Genomic DNA, 23,019 nt, shown 5'->3' on the forward strand with positions numbered 1-23,019 from the left:
AGTTTTTTAAAGAAAGGCATTGTGAAACCTTTCATGAGTCCTGACAGGCATTCAGCAACCTTGGGGGAGAGAAGGAGTTCATTCCAGGCAAAACTGAGAACCTACGGACTTTTAGGTGCATAATTTTGAACAAATTCTAGCTTTCTACAGTGGAGCCAGAATTTGTGTCAATGTTTGACCCAAGTCATGTGATCTCACTGAAAGTTCTAAACTGAATGTTTTTTCCTTTTCAACTTTTAGCACATTCATTCTTTTTTCTATTTTTCTGTGAAGACAATTTTATAAATGATGAAAAGACATGAGATTTTCTGAGAGCAAGCAGGCACAAAGCTAGCAGTCAACTGAGATGCTCAGGAAAAGCCTTTTCTACCTGAATTGTGTCGACACCCCATTTCCTGGGCGGTCTCCCATCTTAAAAGCCATAATGTTGGTTCCGCTCCAAATACAAAACAATAATTCTCAGAACCCCCTTTGTGAAATTGACTATTTTCATTAGAAAATGTGGACCATCCACACCCTTTTTTGCTTATCTACTTCTCAGTGTCTGTCTCCGAGAACTGTATTGTCTAAAGCGACCTGTTACCATGGATACTTTTTATCAAATGAGGGATGAATTCCAACTGCTGCAGAATTTTCTACTTTTGAATTATTTGAAGAAGTTATTTCCTAACCTAGAACACATACTTTTCATGCATACCAGAGTTATTTCCTACTTCGTAGCACGTGCACACAGGTTTTTAAAAACAAGGAACCTGGGGCAATGTCAGCCTTGATGTTCCCTACTGAGCTTCCTTACTTCTAAGCTGCCTCGAGTCATACAGCAGTAGAAGAGGCAAAGAAGTTGGAATTCTTTTACCAGGACAAATCTTGAAGGAAAACATTTTTTCTTCATGGCTTCCCTGCCATTCTTCACACCACCTATTGTATTGATTGATGCACAGAATAAAGGAAATGGCTTTTGCTTAATACAAAAGTGGCTGGATTCCCATGGGGCCCAGACAAATAAATCCCTCTGATAATGAAATTGGCTGTCACACTGACACTTCCACCTAATGGGGTCAATTAAAGCTGTCCGAGTTTTTCATGTATTGCCCCATGCAGACAAGTAGTGTGTCTGGGTGGATGTGGTGAGTGCCTGTTTTTCTGCCATTGGGACCAAGGGTAGCATTCCGCCCTGTTGCCTGGTTACAGCACACAGACTCGGGTTGTCTGAGGGAAGGGTTGGGTACTCAGCCTATGTCTCATGTGTCACTGACAGCAGGAGTGTAAAAAGCTGTCTGAAGCTCTGCTTTCATAGAGTTTAAAGCCTATAGCATATCATTTTGAACTCTCTGATGTAACATGTGGCATAAAGATGAACTCTTTTCCAAACATTTCTGAGGTTGGAAACTCAAGTCATATTGTAATAGATTATAAGGATTTTGCAAGCTTGGACGGACAGACACACACACACACACTTTCAGAACCACTTGTCCCGTGCGGGGTCGCGGGGAACCGGAGCCTACCCGGTCACACAAGGCCGGAGGGGGAGAGGACACACCCAGGACGGGACGCCAGTCCACCGCAAGGCACCCCCAGTGGGACTCGAACCCCAGACCCACCAGAGAGCAGGACCCAGTTCAACCCACTGCGCCACCGCACCACCACGCCCCCCGGCTTGGAAACATTGTGAGAAAATTACTGGTAACTCCCACCAAAGGTATTGAATAAAACTGCAGTAATATAGGAAATATTCACTTTTATCTTTGCTGATATTCACTCTGAACCCCTCCATGAATATTCAATTTATTATCACCGTCTTTTTTAAACAGAAGAGGAGAAGGAATATTTTGTGAGCTGACTCTACATAATGAGAGCTGATGTGTCCCTTGATAACTAATTACTTAAGTTTTCCACATTGATTTTATACCAGACAGATTTGACAATTTGTTCAATAATAAATAAATTAACCTCAAGCGGTACAAGTGAAGGAAAGTCAGGCAATGTGGCACATTTGGAAAGGAAAACTGCCTTCATTGCTGTCTTAACAAAGCCGACTTTATTCAGCATTAATATGAGACAGCAGCACCAGTTTTTCATCACAGTAACAACTGTAGCTGTTTGTAGATTCCATTTCATTGGCAGTCCCATTATAGCATTTCATTACTCAGAGTTCTACTTGAGAAATTTACGAAACTTCAGCTGGTACTTTGAGAACAAAGCTGTTTGTTGTCAGAGGGTTTGAACAGGGTGTGTGCATGAGATATTAACCTGAAAAGCTGGGAATCGTGATGTTGAATTGCACAGGCAGCCCAAAGACTCCTTGGTTTTTTATTATTTTTGCTTTACGACAAGGCTGCTTTAATCACGTCCACAGCATCCAACGTGAGAATGTCGGCAGGCAGCTATTAGTTTTGAAAAACTGAAACCCTAACAGACCCCTGACTTCTTCAGCAGCTCCACCAGCAGTCAGTCTCTAAGACGCTATGTTGATGCTGAGCCCACACCACCCCACCTGGTGGTATCATACCTGTCATAAGCTGCCCATTACAATGCAACCAAGCAGAATGCCATTGCACAACAGATACAGCCAGTGCTTAACAGTTCCTGAGCTGCTCAGTAGTTTGCCTTTTCTCCATGTGTTTGCACCTTGCATACAAGCACAGAGGAACGCAGTAGAAAGCTACTAATGTTACCTCCTTTGTTTCAGAAACCACGCAAGTGGCCATGATAAGTTGGATTAAACCAATACATCCATCCATCCATCCATCCATCCATCCATCCATCCATCCATCCATGGTCTTTGCTACATAGACAAACTTTACCATTAATTTGTGGGTTCTGAACAGGTACTGTTCTGGAAAACTTGCAGATTGGTTTGTGGTTATGCTACCTATCATCTGTGAAAAGGCTGTGTCTGTAAGCAAACTAAAATACTCCTTCTATTAATTTATACCTTCTGCATCTGGCATGGATTCCTTACTCAAAGAAAATATACTGGACTAATCATACATGAGGATATTTTGTTTCCTCTCATAGGTTCATGTAAGGTATTGCTCAAACTCTTAAGTAAATGTGGTGTATATGAACCTTTAATGAGGCAGAAGGCTTTCTGTCAACTGTTTCAAAAAGACATGACCCAGATTACCAATACAGTAAAGGTATGACAAACTAGTGTAAATCTTAATGTGTCTGCATTTATCAATGTGTTTTCTATTGACATTCCATTTCTCACTACAAATTCCGTGAGTTCCTGTTTTTGTTGGATATTAGTTTTCAAGTATTTAAAAATATGAAATAGAAAAAACCGAAGCATTTAAACTGGCATCAAATGTAAGAAAAATATATTAATATGAGTCAGCCCAGGTAATTGTTCCATGTAGAAAATACCATCTCTGCGAGTTTAACACACTAACTGTCGTTTAAGTCCCTGATGATGGGCTTTGCATCTGTCCATTTAAAGCTACATTTTGAAGAGAAAGAGAAGCAGACAAAACATGTGCTCTCTCAAACTGAATGGGCCCTTTGATGATTGGCCATCTCCATGGAAACCCCTCTACACATGCAGGCTTCCCAACAATGCCTCTCCTCAGATTAAGAAGCACATCAGTGTTTGTTGCTGAGGACCAGTATCACAAAGGATGACATTGGTCGGTTTGCTTTTTTCAAACCGGAGACATGTCTGCACAGAACTATGTATGTGCATGTCACTATGATATGTTTTTGAATTGTAAATATGTACAGATCTATCAACTTAAATCTTCAGAAGAATACTGAAGGCAATGTAAATACTGTTGAGTGCAGTGGAGTTTAAAGATTTTCCAAATGACCCGATGGGTTTTGGATTTGCCTCACGGATGACGTTTGTACATTTGGTTTTGACCCTCACTCTGCCCTTCAACCTGGATTTCATATTTCCTCCACACAACCGTACTTGGGTCCAACCTCTTGTCTTCCTGCTTCCTCTGTGCATTAGTGTTTCAAGAGAATCTGATCCACATTTGAAGGAAGTGGATATTAAAAGGTGTTCACTGAGACCACTGATGCTTGATGATCTGCTTTGGAGCCTATGTGAGGAGTGATTCTCATGCTTGTGACCAGTGGAATAAACAACTAGTCAGGTGTTGATCAAAAAAATATTAATAGTATTTCAATTAAGTTATGCACAGGCTTGTTATAAACCATCTTGCCTGAACTACATCAAACTTATTTTGCATTATTGTTACTATATATAATAGTATGTATTAAAGTATTAACACTGTAATGCAGGGAACAGGATGAAAGTTTCCTGTCTGGTGCCTTTACATTATGTCGCATATTAATATGCAAAATTGTTAAGTCCATCCCTATAATCAACCACTCCCCAAATGATTCATTGCTTTCTGTGAAATGGCATTATCTAAAGTACTGTACATTACTAGCAATCACAAATTCACAATCTTATAGCCACTTTATTAAATTCATGACAATGAAATACAGAAAAGTTTGACCCACTGATTTGTTCCTAGGTTTTTTTCTTTTTTGAAGTAGTGTTCTATAGAAAAAGAATGGCAAACATTGTGACCTAAACATGTGACATTAAGTAACAGTCAAAGAACAGAGTGGGCTTTAAAACAATCCAGGTGATGGAGTGAGGCCATTCCCCTAAATAACATTCAATAGAAAACAGTAAATCAGTTATACCAAACAAAACTTTTCAAACAAATATTTACATAGGTTTTCCTCAAAAAAATTTAACAAGTCATAAGATAATGGACATTTTTGTGCACTGAGCATAACAGCATTCAGCACTGTGATGAGAAAAAAAAATTACTCATAAGCTTTCAGACGAATGATCAATTATGATTTATAGTTGGCATTGCAATGACAGACAGAAGGTATATTAAATACAATTACAATAATATTTAGGGTACAAAAAGGTGAAAAATCCTTACTTGTTTTTCGACACAATGCCGTATAAAACATATAAAAACACATTTGTAAAAAGAATGCCAAACTGGAGAAAAGTGAGGCAACACCTGACTAAATCCAGGAATCTTTTGGAGAAGAGGAGCTGCAGGAAGAAAAAAAAAATAGTCCTTATGTTGTAAAAACAACTGTCAGAGTCTGTACGTGTCCCCTTGCTGCTTAAAGATATAATCTCATTTTTGGAAAATGTCCATTCTGTTAATGCCAGATGAATTTATTTTAAGAAAAAAGTCCACAGCTGAACACCACCGAAGCACTGCGTTATTAAAGTTCAATGCTCATAAACATATTAGGACAGGTGACATTTCTTTTTTTACTTTTATTAATCTCCTCTTTTTCAGCATATGTTTAAAAACTAGTGGTACCAAAAGAAGCCTTGTGCGATTTGGGAGTAAAAAATTATACATTGAGGGACCCCAGAAAAATACTACTGAAAAAGGGGATGAAATACTGACAGTATGTGACTGTTTTGGCTATGACTGTCAAACAGCATCTCTAGTCTGGAATCAGGACTGAGAGAAGGAATGGGTTGTCACAGTTATCCTGATGACTAGTGGTGTAGTGGTGAAGGGGCTTAGATGGCAAAGTCATCCTGTGCAGCAGGGCTAAAGGCAGAGCTCCGGAGCATATCGAGGCAGTTGACCAGGATGAGTGTGCCTGTTAGGTGCTTCCAGCGCTTGGTGATGGGGTTCTTCATCTTGTCCAGCCCCATGTGCAACTCCTGGATCACATCTCTATAGCTGTCCCCAATCTGGGCTGCCCATGTCAGCAGGAAGTCGTAGGCTGGCTTCCACATAGCCTGTGAGAGAACAAGAGAGCAATACGTACAGGTGGTCCTCCATTTACAATGGGCTTCCGTTCCGACAACCCTTCTGTAAGTCGAAAATCCCCATACATTGAGGGAACCAAGGACGTATGAACAGTATAAATGCATCAATACAACATTGTACAACGCTGGGCTTTGACATATTTTATATATTAGTAATATTAAAATATTAATAAAGTATAATATTAAAACAGCACAGTATTATATTTTTCGGATGCACTATATTATTACTTTTACTTCTTAATCTATTGTTTTTTGCCTTTTCTTTTAAGCACAACCATGACACTTTTCTCGCTTCCTAGCTATTTGAAATGTCAAGTCGAGGTGGTCATAAGCCACGTGTCACAACTCAAAGATCACCTGTACTGTAAAGTGCGATGCTGCTAATGCATTTAAAAGTAATATTCAGTGTTAGGGTGGCACAGTGGCACAGCGGGGAGTGCTGCTACCTCATAACACCTTGGCTATTTGGGTGTAAGTTCAACTCAACTCAGCTTCTGCAGAGTAATGGACAGAATTTTCTTAGATGCTCCATTGAAATGCTGTCAGAACGAGGTAAATTACATTATGCAACAAATGTTTGTTGCCTTAGGCAAATGTGGATGATGATATTTGATGAGAATTGAAAGAATAAGAACATGAGGAAGCCATGCTTGTTTGTTTAAATTTTGGTGAGGTCTGAGGATGTTCCAGAAACATTTTGCACTCACTGGGCTGGTACTCACATCACTATCCACCACTCCATTCTTGTCTCGGTGTGGGGCCTCATAGGCATCCATTTGCTGCCTGGACACACGGGCCAGCTTCTCAGCCAGCTCCCTCCACCGCGGAGCCACCTCAACGGCCGTGGTCAGCAGCACAAAATCCATAATGAGTCGGGCCACCAATCCCTGGCAATCCATCTTCAGCAGGGCCTACAGTAACCAGCAAACATGTGCACACTGGTGTAAACCAGGCTCCCAACGGACATACAGTGGACACAACGTCTGTCTGACAACTTTCAATCACAATGTCTAGACATAAACATGTGGACCCCAACACAGAAGGGGAAATCAATGACAGATTCAGAATCAAAAGAAGTCTGACCTTACAAAAACTCCCATGCCGCAAATTCAACTGAAAAGGCAACTGTGGAATGACAGGAATTGTTAGCCTGAAGGTTTGTTTGATAGACTCATTCCATTCCTTATTGAATTGTGGCAGGCGGAGGACTGAGGGGCATGGAGCGGCTAGCTGCTAAGCACATTATTGGAAAGGATAAATGAATCTTGAACTATATGGAATACAATTAGTTTGGTCTGGGGAAGAGGAAACATACACCACTGATTAGATAAAGATATGCAGAAAGCAGCCAAGCGTGTGTAATCGCAACCCCCGTGGTGCTGTGGAGACCACATGGTTTCCTAGTTTTTTCCTTCTTTGTCAGAGACGAAAAAAGAGATGCCCCTTTGGCTCAGCTTGGCATGCGCTTCCGTTTCCTGGGAGCGTTTACAACCGCACTACATTCTAGATTCTCAACCCCCACCCCCATGTGGCTGTCACCCACAGAGGCGCCAATGGCCCCGCATGGAAAGTAAGCACTGGTATCTACGAAGACAAACATTTGGTATTCATTCATAAATATGATCATCATGAGGCTTTGTAGGCGGGCGAAAGAACAAACACACACACAGAGCAAGAAAACAGAAAAGGAGCAGTACAATGTCAGGATGCTGCTTCTCACTCTCCTACACAGCATCTGCCAGAAAAATAAAATGCAAATATGGTATGGCCCCACAGGGTCTGGCTCTACCTCGTACCAACGACTGGCATGTGTGGAAGGACTACATGGTGGTGTGTTTGTATAGGTCTCCCTCATGACATGTTCCAGCCACAGGGATCATCCAAGGGCTTCCATGGACCCCTTTAAGGTGGTAAATTGGATTTAGGTCAACCATGAAGCACAGGCTTGCTTTGAAAATACTGTCTACATAAAAGTTAAAAATATTACTACGCTATTACCATCTAGGATATAATTCTCTGTGAAGACAATCGATTTATAGTGCATAAAATTGAGTGCTATGTTCTCGCTGTTTATTTGTATTTTAAAAAGAGGCATCCTCAGCTTTCATTAGATTCTTCAAGGGCCTCATAACTTAGAAAAGGTGAAGAACCTGTGGGTTTGAGGCACATGTTATTGGGGTTCCCATAAAAGGGAGCCCCTGTCATGAGGCTACAGTACACACGTCTACCCTTGCTCTGCCTTGTTTCACTAGCATAAATAAATACTTCAGGAAGGCCTTTTCAAAGGGATTGCCAAGCCACATATACTTGAGTTGGCCACAGTCTTGTGTCCCAGCAATGAAAATAGAAGATATTTCAGTGCAGTGCGGGGGTGTGGCACTGGAAATAATGATGAGATGGCATCCCAGACGAGTACACATTTCCTTTGTGGACATCAGCAATTATCCTTTATAATTCCGGACATTGCAACATTAACAAATACCTTAGAACTATGACAATCTCCATGATTATTCCATTTTTACAGGGTGTGAAGTGTTTCAGAATCCTAATTTTTGTTAGACAGATAAATATCACAAGCAAAGACTTAGTACTATACTGATAATTGATCCTGGGAGGAAATGGAGGGAAATAAGCCTTTAGTAAGATATTGACAAGCAGCAAGGTATAAACAGCTAACCCCCACAAGAGTTCAAAAAAAAGTATGTGTTGCTTTTTCTTCTAGGCATTTGCTTTCATGTGACAGGGTCCAGCAACTACCTTTGTTATATTTTAAAATACTATAACCAGCACTGAATTCATGAAATGTGTCTGCCTTCAGTTTCTGTCAATACATTTCCCCCCCTTAAAGCCAGGAGCTCTAAGCTAACCATTAGTCGATCTGTATTAATCTTCAGTTTGACTCAATGGACTCCTGCTAATAACTGTAACTTTAGAGGATTCCTGAACATGCAGAGAAAAAAAAAAAAAAAAAAAAAAAAACTAAAGCAGACATCTGGATATCATTACTTTGAATGAGGGACATAAGGTCATTGCTGTATCAGATGCTGAGGAACAGTACCACAGGGAAGTGCAATTAATTAATAAGGTTATATTAAAAATGATAAATAGAATCATGATCATCATCAACATTACTGTACAATTAACTACTTTACAATTTTACACTTCACCTATGTATTCAGTCATAGGGCCATGACTGGAACCTGAACCCTGCAACCTTTTGGTCTCAAGTACAGCACTCTCCATTATTGTATGTAAAACGCAGCGAATTTTTTTCTTGGCCCGTTTTCAGATTTTCTCTATTTTTGCAGATTTTTGATATCAAATTTGATCATTATTTGTCATTCTCTTTCCAGATTCTCTCCAAAAGGCATTGTGAAATGTTCTTTGAGGGAACCATGATGTTCCTCTACAAATCCCACTTTGCCAACTTGACGTTTGTGGATAGGAGTTTAAATTAACTGAATATATTTAACAGGACTATCCAAATCAGGCCTGCTTGTATTCCAACAGCTGATGAATTACACTCTTAATGAGGGTGATTAAGGGGCAATAACTTTTTCCATAGTTATGATTGCACATTTTATTATGTTTATGTTATTTAGCAGGCACTTTTCTCCAAAGCAACTTCCAATGAACTCTACGTAGTGTTATCAGCCCACACACCTTATTCACCAATGTGACTTACACTGCTAGATACACTACTTACAACAGGTCACTCATCCATACATCAGTGGAACACAGACTCTCTGGCACTCACACAATATGGGTGAACCTGAACAGCATGTCTTTGGAGTGTGGGAGGAAACCCACACAGACACAGGAAGAACATGAAAACTACACATAGACTGAGCAGGGATCAAACCTACATCTTCTAGCACCACCCAGGCACTATGAGACAGCAGCACTACTCACTGTGCCACCGTGCTGCCTGTTAAGTTTAAACAAATTAGAAAAAAAAATACTACTTAAAACTCCTAAAACTAAAAAGAAAAAGAACTGACCAAACCAAAAAGCACAGAGAAAACTGGAAATTGCAAATCCAAAATACTGTGCAAACTCCAAATTCCTGTGCCATTTCTGCAATATACTGTGCTTAACATGCTTCGGAATAAGTGTAGCTCTCAGTTATTTAGGAACTACCGTTCAACCTAGCTGAAAGGAAAAGGCATATAAAGTATATTCAAAGAAAAACAGTATAATAGCCATTAGTAGAAGTTCATCTCCCAGAAATCGTTCTTTGTACGTTTGTACTCACACATAACAGCTACAATTCTTTAAAAAATAAAATTGATACTGGAGGATTCTTTAAGCTCCTTCTGACTATGAATATCTTTTAGAAATGTGCAGTATTAGAGCAGGGAATGAGTCAGATATGTTGACCACTAGAGTACTTCCACTCCCAGGAGTACCTAAATATCCCCTTTGTTTGCATATTGTGACCATGGGAGCTAAACATGGCTTTTCATCAAAAGCTGGAACTTGTACTGAGCACGTAACAATGCTCAGGAAACATCTGTAGAGCTATGATTCTGGTGCTGGCCTTCAACCACATGGCATAATGTGTGTGCTAAGTACTGCCTTGCCTCCACTTTAGTCATCAAAGTTTCAAGTGCTGTTTTTAAGCCCTCTATTCATGGACACACAAGACACACTGACTACAGGGAGAGACAACGAAATTTAAACTCAGCCTTGTTTCATGTCCGTATGTTTCCATTTTGTTAACACTGTACAGGGTTGCTGCAGAATATGAGATGAAGATTTATTATGTTCACCTTGAAAAAAAATGTATCACTCACATTTAAGATATGCCCTCCTAGATATTACATCTGGATAGTGGTGACGTGTTTGTATAGACTGTAGGCATAGATACTGTACATGAGGGTGTATTTTCCTTTATCTTGAGGATAGTACATGCTTGGGAATACTTAATAGAACATATTGTGGGGACCTCTGGGGGTAAACTAAATTAAACAAAAAAAAAAAAAGTTTGTTACAAAGTTTCATGTGGTTTACTTTAAATTACATGTTATTTGAAATAATCCACTGGATCACTGTGGGAGTCTGTAAAATCCAAAGATAGTGAAACAAATTTTTGTAGTTGTGTGTGTGTGTGTGTGTGTGTGTGTGTGTGTGTGTGTGTGTGTGCGCATGACTGGGGGGTTTCCATCTTGGTCAGTATGGAAGGTGAACTGGTCCCACAGTTTTCCCTGTGAAGTGCATTCCATAAGAGCTTGAGACATTTGCTTGTTAACGGTCGCTCTGTGTGTGTGTGTATGTGTGTGTGTGTGTGTGTGTGTAATGAGCTTGGACTGCTGATTCACAGTCCTTGTCAATGCGTGGAAAACTGTTTAAAAATGGCCGTATGCCTGCCCATCTGGCCACTCTCACAGACGTACCATCTGTCTCTCCTGATGATTACTTAAACCCGCCACTTGTCATACGTTGCATCCGGTTCCATCACAGCAAATTCTCTACTAAAGCCGCCAGTGCCACAAATGCACTATGGTAACGCGCTCACCACGGATCACCTGCAAACGGTTGCCCTGGGCTATGTAAACAGGCGACATGAACAGTGCTTAGTCATTCCACACCAACTCAAAAAAACAGGAGGCAATGTAACCCGAGGCCTGTTTACGTTGTATGGCCATCTTAAATTAATGATGGTAAGGAAAAAAGCACACATGTACAGTAAATTACTGGAATGTGCTGCATTCATAATGACCTAGGAAAGGTGAAATTAAACAGAGAAAAATAATGAGCAAAGTTAACAAGGTGAAAAGAGGTCTAACAATGTGTTAGAACATTAATTTCATTTCAGTTGGTCATGAGACATTCTACCCATAATGCTCTGTAAAGGTGCACTCAGGTTCTATAGGAATTAACAATTAGTACAGCCAGTTCTGGTATAATGTGACTGTTGTGTTCGTGTGAAGCTTTGCTTTATTGCGACTTGGATAATAAAAATAAGCTTGAATAGCAAAACGGGGAGAGAACAGAAAGTACAGTAATAATCACAAAAAAAAAAAAATCAAAACCTGAAAGCATGCCAAAAACAAAGAATATGCAGTTTCTCAGACTTTGTTTAGACTTTACAACATCAACATTCTCTTCTACTATTATTGATTTTTTTTTTACTACCTCCACCAACCCTTGGGCCACCAGAAAGTTTATTTACATTTTTCTTTAACTGTAATACAGTCGATCAAAACTAAACATGCAGAAAAGTGTAGCCTGAGTTTGAATTTTTAAAATAGCATTATTCCCAAATGAGTAAAAATTGTATGCGTTAAGCAAACCCCATTCCTCTAATTATTCCTCACATTACTTCCAAAATGCATAATTAAAACGTTATAGATGACCATTTGGGTATTAGTGAAATATTTTTTGTTCAATACCCCAAATTTGTCAGTATGCACATATATAGCGTCAAGATGACCCAAAAGACTTTCATTACATTTTCCATTTGCATTCATTTTCACAACAGTACCTTTGGTATTGAGAATACCAAAAAAGAATTGACATCCTTATGGAAAGTCAAAGGCAGAATAGCCGGAGGTAAACCGCCACTCCAGACCCTCCCACTTTAAGAATTACTATTTAATCTGAGAATCCTTGTGGGAATATCACACAGCAGTTCTCAGTATTTGCCTTTTCTTCAACATCAGGTCCATGAAATAATACAGTGTACTCCTCAGGGGAGGAACAATATGTTGTGGAAGTGGCCTACAATGACATTTTGTCAGACACTCACGTTGGAACCCCACTTTGTGGTCTGTGGTTATATGACTTTATGGTTCAAAGGGGTGGGAATACATACTCTAACATTTAAATTTCCCATTTTTTAAACCTTAAGTGTTTGGTATTCACTCAGGTATAACAAACAAGAGCACAAATGTTCTTAAGAGAGGTCAATGATAAAAAGTAGGCTTTAGCAGCTACATGGCAAATGTGTTTAATTTCCGTTAAAATGTCAGAACATGGCTGAGAAAGGCAGCTTTTCTTCTGCACACAGTTACTTAAATGCCATTATTTAATCTTCGTGTTTGCTCTCAGTTGGCGGGTATAGCTCACACGGATCTCTATTGCACCTTTGTGCAAAAACTTGAGTAAAAAAAAAAATCCCATCCCTCCCCCACATATCTAAAGTGGACAAGATGAAGCAATTCTGTTTGACAAATATAACAACTTGGTACGGTATATTTGTCTTTTGAAACATCCTGTTCTGAATCTGGTTGACAGTGAGGGCCACGTGCTGTACTCCTACTCCCTTTCATGATAACAGGTGAGAGGCTGTGTTCTGCTCTATACACGTTAAACACATTCACTTAACAAAAAATTTCACCAAGAATAACTTTCGTCTCAAGCAAGGCTTTTAAACCCATACGTTTTCTGTGGAATCTTGGGAAGAGCTCATCACACAGCCCATAGGACAAGAGAAAAATAGAGCTTCCAACCATCATAATATAGTCAAAATGAGAAAAGTACTGTTTTTGCATGATTGGAACACTGCACTTTTATGCTTTGCTCTGTGACTGTTGAAATGCAGTCCGAGGTTTCTATACAAGTGGTCCCCGATTTACGATGGTTCGACTTACGATTCTTTCGACTCTACGATGGTGAGGTGGCAATAGACATTAAGTAGAAACCGTAATTCAAATTTAGAATTTTGATTTCTTCCTGGGAATGGTGGCATGGCAGTCCTGGTCTGTGCCTGCAATGTGGTGAGTCTGGGGTTGGAGCCCTGCTTGGAGTGCCCTGTGGCAGACTGGCCTCCTGTCAAGGGTGTGTTCCTTCCCCCTTCGACCTTCGACCTTGCACCCTGTTTTGCTGGGTAGGCTCCGGCTCACCGTGACCCCACTTGGGACAAGCGGTTGTAGCAATCGCAAAAAAAAAAAATAAAAAAATAAAATAAAATTTTTTTGGGCAAGCGATATGAGGAGCGATACTCTTTTGCGATGCTGGGCAGCGGCAGCGATCCGCATCTCCCAGTCTGTCACGCAGAGGTGTGTACTAGGTGTATTAAATGCACTTTTACTTACGATATTTTCGACTTATGATGCGTTTTGCTGAATGTAACCCCATAGTAAATCGAGGACCACCTGTACCTCTAAACACCACGTTGGAAAGAGGAGTCAAGACGAGTATTTAGTTCCGATCCTTATGGCACTTTTTGTCTCATGCAGCTTATGAAAGAAGCAGGTGAGAGACACTGATACCCAGGTTACATTAAGTTATCCTGAAAAGATGTTTTAGCCAAGCCCTTAAATTGTTAAGGAGTAATTGCCCTTCTGAATGTTCAACTTCTAAAACATAAATCAAGAAAGAGAAGCTTAATGATACCGTGAAGGGAAAAGTACTGAGAGCAAGTATGTGAGGGGGAACGTAGTTTTATGACAGGGCAGGAAAAAAGTGTTTGAAATTCATTAATTGAATCTAACTGCCTTCAACATGATCAATCTTCAGCATGTGAAGTTTCTGATGTATTCTCCAGTTAGAACGAATCACTGAGCCCTTGACAGCAAAAAATATCCAAGGATCTTATTAGTCACTTTTTTCTCCATACACAGAATGCCGGGTTGTTCTCCAGAGCAAAAACTCAAGAGAAGCATACACTGAAATGCTTCCTTGATCCTTCCAGCAGCCATTAAAAATTTATGTCATGCAAAGTTTAACATTACTTTCCTCTCACCAAGAGAGAAGTACATCGGGGGGGGGCTTGGTTTCTCATTGTGGTAAATATTTATACCTGACAAAAGTGACAGACTGAATAACACCACAGGTTGGTTGGTATGATGTCTTATTATCACAGAAATAGATCTTTCTGTTCAGAGTCCCTATTATTGAGACAAACGACTATGTGAGATCTATCTGTCGGTCTGTTGGAGGAGCGATGCAATACATCAAGCTAAAAATCTTTCTAGTGTGTGTTTGTTTTTTCGCACAAGGCATGCATTCTAGAGTTTGGAGTTTGCAACACACAATCCAGTATGGGGCACTGGGGGACTCTGCCTATTAGAGCATGGTCCCAGAAAAAGCAGAGGATGAATATATCACTAACAAATGATGGATCAGGATAGCTCATGATGTGCATATTCTTTTTTAAATACTACAGCGACTGAATGACAGATGCACAACCTTGTTCTACGTTTATGGTCTACTGTCTCGGTGTTGTTCTAGTATTACTAAACCCATAGAAATGCAAATCTATGATACTAGGCCTAATTTCCAAGCCGTTTACGTAATTTTCTCTGCAACCTCACTTTCACTTCCAAAAAAATACACCCCAGATCTTGTGTTTGACTGAAAGAGTTGAAGCCCATACAGTCTTTTCCAAAGAAGGATCCATAGACATGGAACATAATTAACATGACAGCTTTTCCAGAGAGAAGCAATGGCTGAATTCAGCCACGTATATTGTGTGTAATGAGTACCACAGGTACCACATCACGTTCGAAGTAGATGACGTGTTAGAAGGCGAGCCACAGAATGAAAGCCTGTACAATACGGTTTAAATGCAGGATGCTGGTTTTAATCTGTCTAAATAAAAACAGGAAAAACATTAAATTCTCATGAAGATTAACCCTTCAGTTTCTACTATTGCTAAGAACACTTTTAGGAACAGGGATACTAATAGTACTACTAAATACTTTCTCTTAGGGATCAGGGTTCGAATCTCACCTCCAGCTGAAGTAACCTTGAGCAAGGCACTTACCCTAAAAATTGCTTATGTGAAAACTGCCCTGCTGTATAAATGGGTTAACAGCTGTAGGTACCTTCACACTGTAAGTCACTTTGAAGAAAAGCATGAGCTAAATGAACAAATTTAAATGTAGACACATCACTACATACTATCCTCGGAAATGAAAATTAATGTGGCTTCTTCGATGGTATCTATACACACTCACTTAACATGATCTGTGCCAAAATACGTGCACTGCATTTTCAAAATTATTAATACAGCACCCTGTTTGCCGGAGCTGGCAAACACAGCACAGCATATTAAATTTACACAAACTTAGCAGACTGTCAGGTTCACACTCCCGGCAAAACTACTCAACGTAATGTAAAAGGTTATACTCTCACAAGAATGCTTTTGCTGATTTGAAATTGAAATTCAAAAACGCTGAAAGCAAGCCCTTTTCACAGTAGAATGCCTCCAAGGGGCAATTCTTTAAACAGTGACTTCAGAAAGCATTTATTAATTTATTTGTGGTGCTACAAAAATAACCTTACCTTGGGCCCAGTAATGTGCATCCACTTCTACATCATATTATTCATATTTATGAACAAATGTCACTTGAAAGCACACAACTTGGTGAGAAAATGTTGTTTCAAGAAAGATACAAATGAACATATGTTTTGAAGTAAAAGGATCTATAAATACAATTCAGCTACAGACAGATGTCTAGCTGTAGACATCATGGAAGAGGGTAATAACTCTATGCTTTGAAAATTAATGTAAAATAAAATGACAGCAGAAATGTAACAAGGCCTATCAAAGCTTGTCTAACAACATGTCAATCATGCCTGTAAAAGCAAGGACACCCCACAGTGGTTTCCCATAGCCTCTACTACATTAACAACCTCTAGGTAAAACATTCATGCATTTATAATGCTCATAAATCTCTGTTTTAATGAAATGCTAAGTTGAAGTACATTGGCTGCAATGAAATTTTTACATACCAGTCTTCCACCAACACCACATTAACTTAATTTTATTAAAATTAAGTGCACTGCAGATACAGTCAACTAATACTGTCACAGAAACACACCTATTCTGTATTCAAAGAAAAAGAAATTACATAATCAGTCAGTCAGTTTCCTTCCACTTTTCTTGGTGAGGGACACGGTGGTAGCAGGAGGAGCATGTAGGTTCAAACCTTCATATCCTGAGCCACACAAATTGTACAGCCAAATGAAATAAAGTGCTGTAACAGCTTACAGAGTGCTACTTTCAGTATATTCTCCTAACAACTACTAAGGTACCTCTATGTCTACTGTCCAAGAGTTTACAGCTACAATTCACTTCTGGGTTATGACCTCTACATGAATCAGTGGAATGGATGAATGAATGAAGAATGAATTTGAAAGCCTGACAAATGGAAGGAATTCTGAAGAATTTTAATACCCCTGATCAGTTGAACCTCGAATAATAAATAAATAAACTTACAGTGCAGACAGTTTGGGTTGGACTCCATTGTTGTCTCTTTTACATTTATTTAGCAGATGCTCTTCTCCAAAGCGACTTCCAATGAAGTCTATGTAGTGTCATCAGCCCACACACCTTATTCACCAAGGTGACTTACACTGCTAGATACATTACTTACAATGGGGCACTCATCCATATATCAGCGGAACACACTCTCACGTGCCGCCGTCTCCAAGTAAGAAGGTCAAATTAAGGTTACCTAATGATAATCTCCCAGTGGACATCAAGTTCAATGGATCTCTCTCTGTTCTTGCTCTGACAGCATGGGACAGCTAAACTCTCATGCATATCACAGGCACATTTCTATAAAGGAAGCTCTGGAGAAGGAGGTAGTGTATTCCACACTTTCCTTGTCTCTTATTAGTCCACAGTGAGATAAGGCTCACTGGATGCTGATATCTCCTTCTACAGTGTATTCAATGCATGCGAATGCTTGTTCCTTTGATATAAATAAGCAAGTTCCTCTATCTGCTTAGCGAGATGATGACAGAACGGGGCAGATAATACAAACATGAAAATGAGATGCTGGCAATTGCTGAGCTGGTGCACCACCTCACACAATGAGAGCCTCTGAGAGAACATGTCAGCAGAGATTCTGAAACAACTGTAATATACAGTCAGTACATTGACAGACAAGAACGCTGCCTGCATAACTCAAAATTTGGAATGGGTCCCTGTTCTCCCTGGCTATAAAGCAAAAACTGGCAAGTGAAAACAAAAAGCTTTGTCAGTGTACCAATTAATTGTCCCACATTAATGAAGGAAAGACTTGAAAACACAACAATTTTGAGAACATAAAGCAAAAAAGGATTCACTTACGCATTCAACACATATAGGAATCAACTGAATCACTGACATTGCTGACACTGACACTAACTTCCAAAACACATATTCATTGACCTGAAACACACAATTTACTGAAGGATACTTGATATGAACTTGGATGTTGGACTATCTACCCTACAATGATGACAGTTGAACAGAATCACTTACAGCCATGAGCTCCTTCTGAAAAGACTTCTTCTCCTTGCTTTCCACATTGTTACAATCCTCCTTGAGCTTTTCCAAAACAGAGGCCACCCTTTCTGGCTCACTGTCCAGGTCTGCTCGACAGAAGTACGTCAAAGGTAGATTGCTGTAGCCAAGAGCATCAGCAAATGCCCTCCAGTTCCCTATGTTCTCCATCAGTACTGTTCTCACGGAGGCATAAATATAGGTGAGAAACTTGCAAGGCTTTAAGATCTGATCAAGTAACACAGTGGTGGTGAGGTCTGGACCACAAAAATAAATTGGCTTGACCTTTCCTATGATCAAAACATTTTTTGCATGGACAAGTCCAGTCTTTCCTTGATAATATCCAATGTACCACTCTTTAGTCCACAGCTGTCCTTTGAGCTTAATTTTCTCCTCACTCAGGAGTGCTATTATGTCCCCTTTCTTGTATTCCAGGAGGTACTGGTTTTTGGTTTGCCTGATCACAGTCTTGAGCAACTTCCCGTATTTTAAGTTGGAGACACAACGTTCTTGAAAAGTTGGGTATTTGGTGGTGATAGCCAGAGGTGATAGAATAATTTTGCCAACTTCTTTCTTCTTTAAAAACCTCCTTTGACCTGTGGACCGCACACCTGTTTTAGGTGGGGGTTGCGGTGTTTGTACACAGAACTGGGCCAAGATGCAGTCCTGGTCATCTTTCACTTGAACCCTTAAGGTGAAGTCAGAGATTTCATCCACATTGCGAGATGAGATCAAGTAAATGAGGCGGCTCACCTTGCCCAGTTTGATCTGGAAACCCCGCACAACTCTTGCCTGTTCCTTAGCCTTTACCTCATAGTTAGACATGTTAGAGTAAACACCGACTTGTAAGTCCTGTGGTTTTGTCAGGATGAACTGGTGCTTCCCCCACAGCTGCAGAGCTACTGGAGGGGTGGCATTAGCCTGCTTCCCAACCTCATTCACCAGCAATGTTTTTGGAGCGCAATCATGTCCAAAAATAGCCACAACAGTCTTAAAGGAAGGGTGGATATGCTTTGGCCCATACACTCCCAATGTGACCTTTCTGACCATATGGTCCCAAACTGTCGAATTCTGGGAAGTATGCTGGGCTTGCACCACTGCAGCCACATACATGCAGGGCTCCAGGTTGTCCAGCTGGACTTGAACTGTGTCCCCGTAAAAGTAGGTCTGGGTGATTGGGACATAAGGGCCTTCCTTGAAGTCACTGCGAACACATATCACCTCTGCTGCCTGCTGGCTCTCTTTCTTTACCACGACAGATACCTTCATCTCCAGGGTGATAAAGGTCTTTATCTCCATATTGCTGAGTTTAATCTCCACCACTGGGCTCACAGTAGAACACTTGTCATTGTTGAGTTCCAAAGGGAGGTCTAGCAAGGCCTTTATGGATATCTGCTGGGTGTCCCCTGGGGCTACATGTCCTTTAGGAACAAGAATACTTATGCAGGTGTCTGGCAGCTGGACAGCCCCACCAGAGCTATCCAACTTGCACACAATGTTAGTCTCCACAGGTTGTGTCTGGCCCCAGCCAGGATTCTGGCCTAGGGAGTCCAGGTCATGGCAAGATCTTGCCAACTTTCTGTGGTTCAACCATGCAGTCCTGAAGTCCTCCCTGCTCTGAAACTGCTCAGGGCATGGAGCTTTCAAGCCAGTGAAGAATCCAGAAGAGGCCACTGGACCACCGGATTGGGCTTGCAGGATGGAAAGCTCTGACAGACTGTAGGATCGTTTGCTTCTAAAAAATGGATTGTCTCTCTGGAGTGACTGTGTGAATTCAAGACCTGGACTGATGGGGGTCCTGTCAAAGACACTGTTGTAAAAGCCATTAGGTGTGACAGGTATGCCAGCAGAAGAGTTTGGCATGGAAGGTGCTGGAGTATCAAAGAGCAACAGGTCTATGCTGTTATTCAAGGATTTTTCATTGCTGTTCTGATCCAGCAGGCCCTGTGGAGCCCCAGAGAGGAAGGGGTTGGTTGAGGAACGATTGATAAAAGGATTGCCATCATAAGGCATATTGGGCCTTAGGCCTAAATCAGTCCACTCCCCAAGAAGGTCCAGCTCCTTGGCCCCCTCATCAGAACAATCCCCGAGATTGTCAAACATCCCACTGTCACTGAAGGAGGAGTTCCGGTAGTTGATTGGCTGAACATAAGCAGCAGGAATATAACCCATCTCTGTGTTGTTATGGGCATACCACCAATCTCCTCCTGATGTGTCCAGCACAAAGAGATGGTCACCCTTGGTGAACTTTAAGGTGCTGAAGCTGGATGGACAGTAATCCTTAATAGCAATAACTTCTCGTGCAGTCCCAAAGGAGGTGGAGGTGTCAAGTCTTAAGGCACTGGGAGAAGGCACTATAAATGGAGAAACAAAGCAATTTTAAACAGTGCTTAAATATGATCAAGAAAAACAAGTGCCATTATTTTAAAATTTTATAACCACAGGGGTTGAATCAACTGTTGCAGTAACACTAAATAAACACAGGCATTAAGTACTGTGTGTCAGGAAAGTCACAGCCATTTCATACCCCGGGCAAAGGCGGCAACGCAAGAAAAATGTACACAGACCTTTGACATCAGTAAGGCTGGCCTCCGACACCCCTTCGCTGAGGTCAATCAGTGTTCCCTCAGACTTGCAGCGGGGGAGAATGTTGTTGTTGCTTGTCACTCTGATGCGGTGGGCGGCCATTGCTGGTTTTTCCCCCAGTCGGTCTACTCTTTCAGAGCCAATCCATCAAGGATAGAACTCAATCATCAGGACTTCTCCATTCGGTCTGGATAAACAGAGGCAGACGAAAATCCCAATTAGCTATGCCTGACGATCTCATTAGAAAAGCTGGATGCAGGCCAGTAAACCTACCACAGCAGCTTGCGAGCTGCTTGCAAAAAACAATTAAGAGAAAAAAAAAAACCTTACACTAATTAAAACTGAGGATGAAGAGCTTATCTTTCTCCGGACCTGCATGTTCATTATTTCACAGGTATATTTCTGAATTACAAATGTACTCAATAAAAACAAGGCCAGGACCTGTTAACCCAGATGGATTGCTAATATAGTCAACAACTAATTCATTAGAGCTGAAATCTGTTTCAGTATTCCCTGATGCCTTGTTTCAAAAATTTAAATACTTCACATTTTCAGACACATTCAGAAAGAAAGCATTAAGGCACACAACTGAACTACAGTCAGGTTCATGTAATACATACATATGAATGTACATATTATATGTTATTATAAATATATGCATGTGTGCATATTATACACACACACACACACACAAAAGGCAATTTAGGGTTACCAATTCACCTGAAACATCTTTGGATAGTGGGAGGAAACAAGAGCACCCAGAAGAAACTCATGTTCCACCACTTGATCTTCTTTGCAGTTACAATTTATCTCATGCTGCATAGCTGTTAATTTCAACTACCCATTGTTTGCTAGTTTCATTTGATATAAGCCAAAACCACAGGACAGGTGACAATGTAGTGGTTAGCACTACTGCCTTTGAATCCAAAGATTGCAGGTTCAGTTCCTATCTCTCCCTATAGTACCCTTCAGCAAGGTGCTTACTCTGAATTGCTACTTAACATTGTAAGTTTCTTTTGAGAAAAGCATCAGCTGAATGAATAAATGTAAATAACCACCGTAATTATGGCCACCATTTCAACTACTCAAACCATGACAATTTTTTCAGTGAATGTTATTTCATTTACATTTATTTATTTATTCATTTTTATAATTAAAGGTTGCATTAATACAGAAACACTGACTTATATATGTATTGTTTTGGAGGATCTGTTAAGTGTAAGGTATGTGATAGTTATGAAAGGGCTGAACAAACACAGGTAAATAGCCATATAGTATTATAGCGTAATTAATAATGGAAAACTGTCTTGTTATATTGTGATATAACCATTGAAGTCATTTGAATCATTTTAATGGAATTAAAATAAAATGGCATAAATTGGTGTCAAATTTGGAGCTCATGCATAAAGCATTTTAGCATTGGAACTAATGGTAATTGTGCCTGCGGATTATGAGAATTTACCTTACGGGGGGTTTTGAGAAGCAAATTACCTTTGTAGGAGGTGGAAGGTTGTACTGTGTAATGGTCAAAGCCAAAATGGTATGAAAATCTGGAAAATGCCTTGAGAAATGTAGCGGCTGAATTATTACCCTCATATTAAGGATGTAAAACTAGTTACAGAAGCACAAAGCCAGGCAGATATTGGTTGGGTCAGTTCTGATTTTCCAGATTGAATTCACGTTTTAAATATGTATAGTCTGAAATGTGGAAGCACCGGAATGAAATGTCCAAGAGCATTTAACATTTTCCCTTTAAAATGCGCAGAAATTTCCAAATGCCCCTATAGCCTATACCCATTCCTCACATAATGGGGTTAATTTGTACCCTAAAATCAGTCCACAAATTCATGTTGTGATGGGACAAAATACCATTATTTCCCAAGGAGGGAAGGAAGGAAGAAAGGATGGGTAGGTAGATGAATAAATAATAAATAGATATGTAAACTGTATAGTGCAGTGCCTCTGCAGATATTTAATCCATCTAAAGTTATTATTGCTAAATATGAAATCTATAAGAAATTAAAATTCAAACCATTTCACCCAGCTCTAAAATTCAGGCTTCTTGAAGAGTTTAATTCAAACTATGCTGTTTAAGCACTTCTCTTTCTTTCAAGAATTGGTGAATAAAATATGATTTGCTTTCCTATAATGTCTGCAAACCTTTAATCACAAGCATGGGGTGAAATATGAAATGAGTTTATTCATACCATCTGGAAGCCTCCCCTCCTTTGGCAGCAATGATTCCGAGCAGAGAGTGACATCAAAGAGACCATTCTAACAAGGGGAGGACAGAGCCAGGGTACAAATCTGAACTCTATGAGTCCCTTACATCCACATGCAAATAAAGAAAAATTAAAGATCTACACAGTAATTAAGAACAAAATCTGGGGAAGAAAGAAAAAAAAGTGTCAGAAACCTGAGTAACTGATTAAAA

The 23,019-nt window shown here is 40.1% G+C and overlaps 1 protein-coding gene across 2 annotated transcripts in view; it reads right to left on the reverse strand.

The window, feature by feature from the left end:
• Positions 1-4,430: 4,430 nt before the first annotated feature.
• Positions 4,431-23,019, reverse strand: part of LOC108924295 (SH3 domain-binding protein 4-A-like) — a 30,440-nt gene continuing 11,851 nt past the window's right edge. Inside the window, exons 2-5 of one of the 2 annotated variants that reach the window (XM_018735581.1) lie at positions 20,567-20,772; positions 17,979-20,353; positions 6,499-6,687; positions 4,431-5,746 (exon numbers count right to left, since the gene is read on the reverse strand). In XM_018735581.1, the coding sequence (XP_018591097.1) occupies positions 5,522-5,746; positions 6,499-6,687; positions 17,979-20,353; positions 20,567-20,687 (2,910 nt within the window). In that variant the 5' untranslated portion in view covers positions 20,688-20,772 and the 3' untranslated portion in view covers positions 4,431-5,521. Of the gene's footprint in view, positions 5,747-6,483; positions 6,688-17,978; positions 20,354-20,566; positions 20,773-23,019 lie in introns of both variants that reach the window. The other variant, XM_018735580.1, reaches the window with a different exon arrangement.

This window comes from Scleropages formosus, chromosome 21 (genome assembly GCF_900964775.1).
Source record: "Scleropages formosus chromosome 21, fSclFor1.1, whole genome shotgun sequence".
Classification (NCBI taxonomy): Eukaryota; Metazoa; Chordata; class Actinopteri; order Osteoglossiformes; family Osteoglossidae; genus Scleropages; species Scleropages formosus.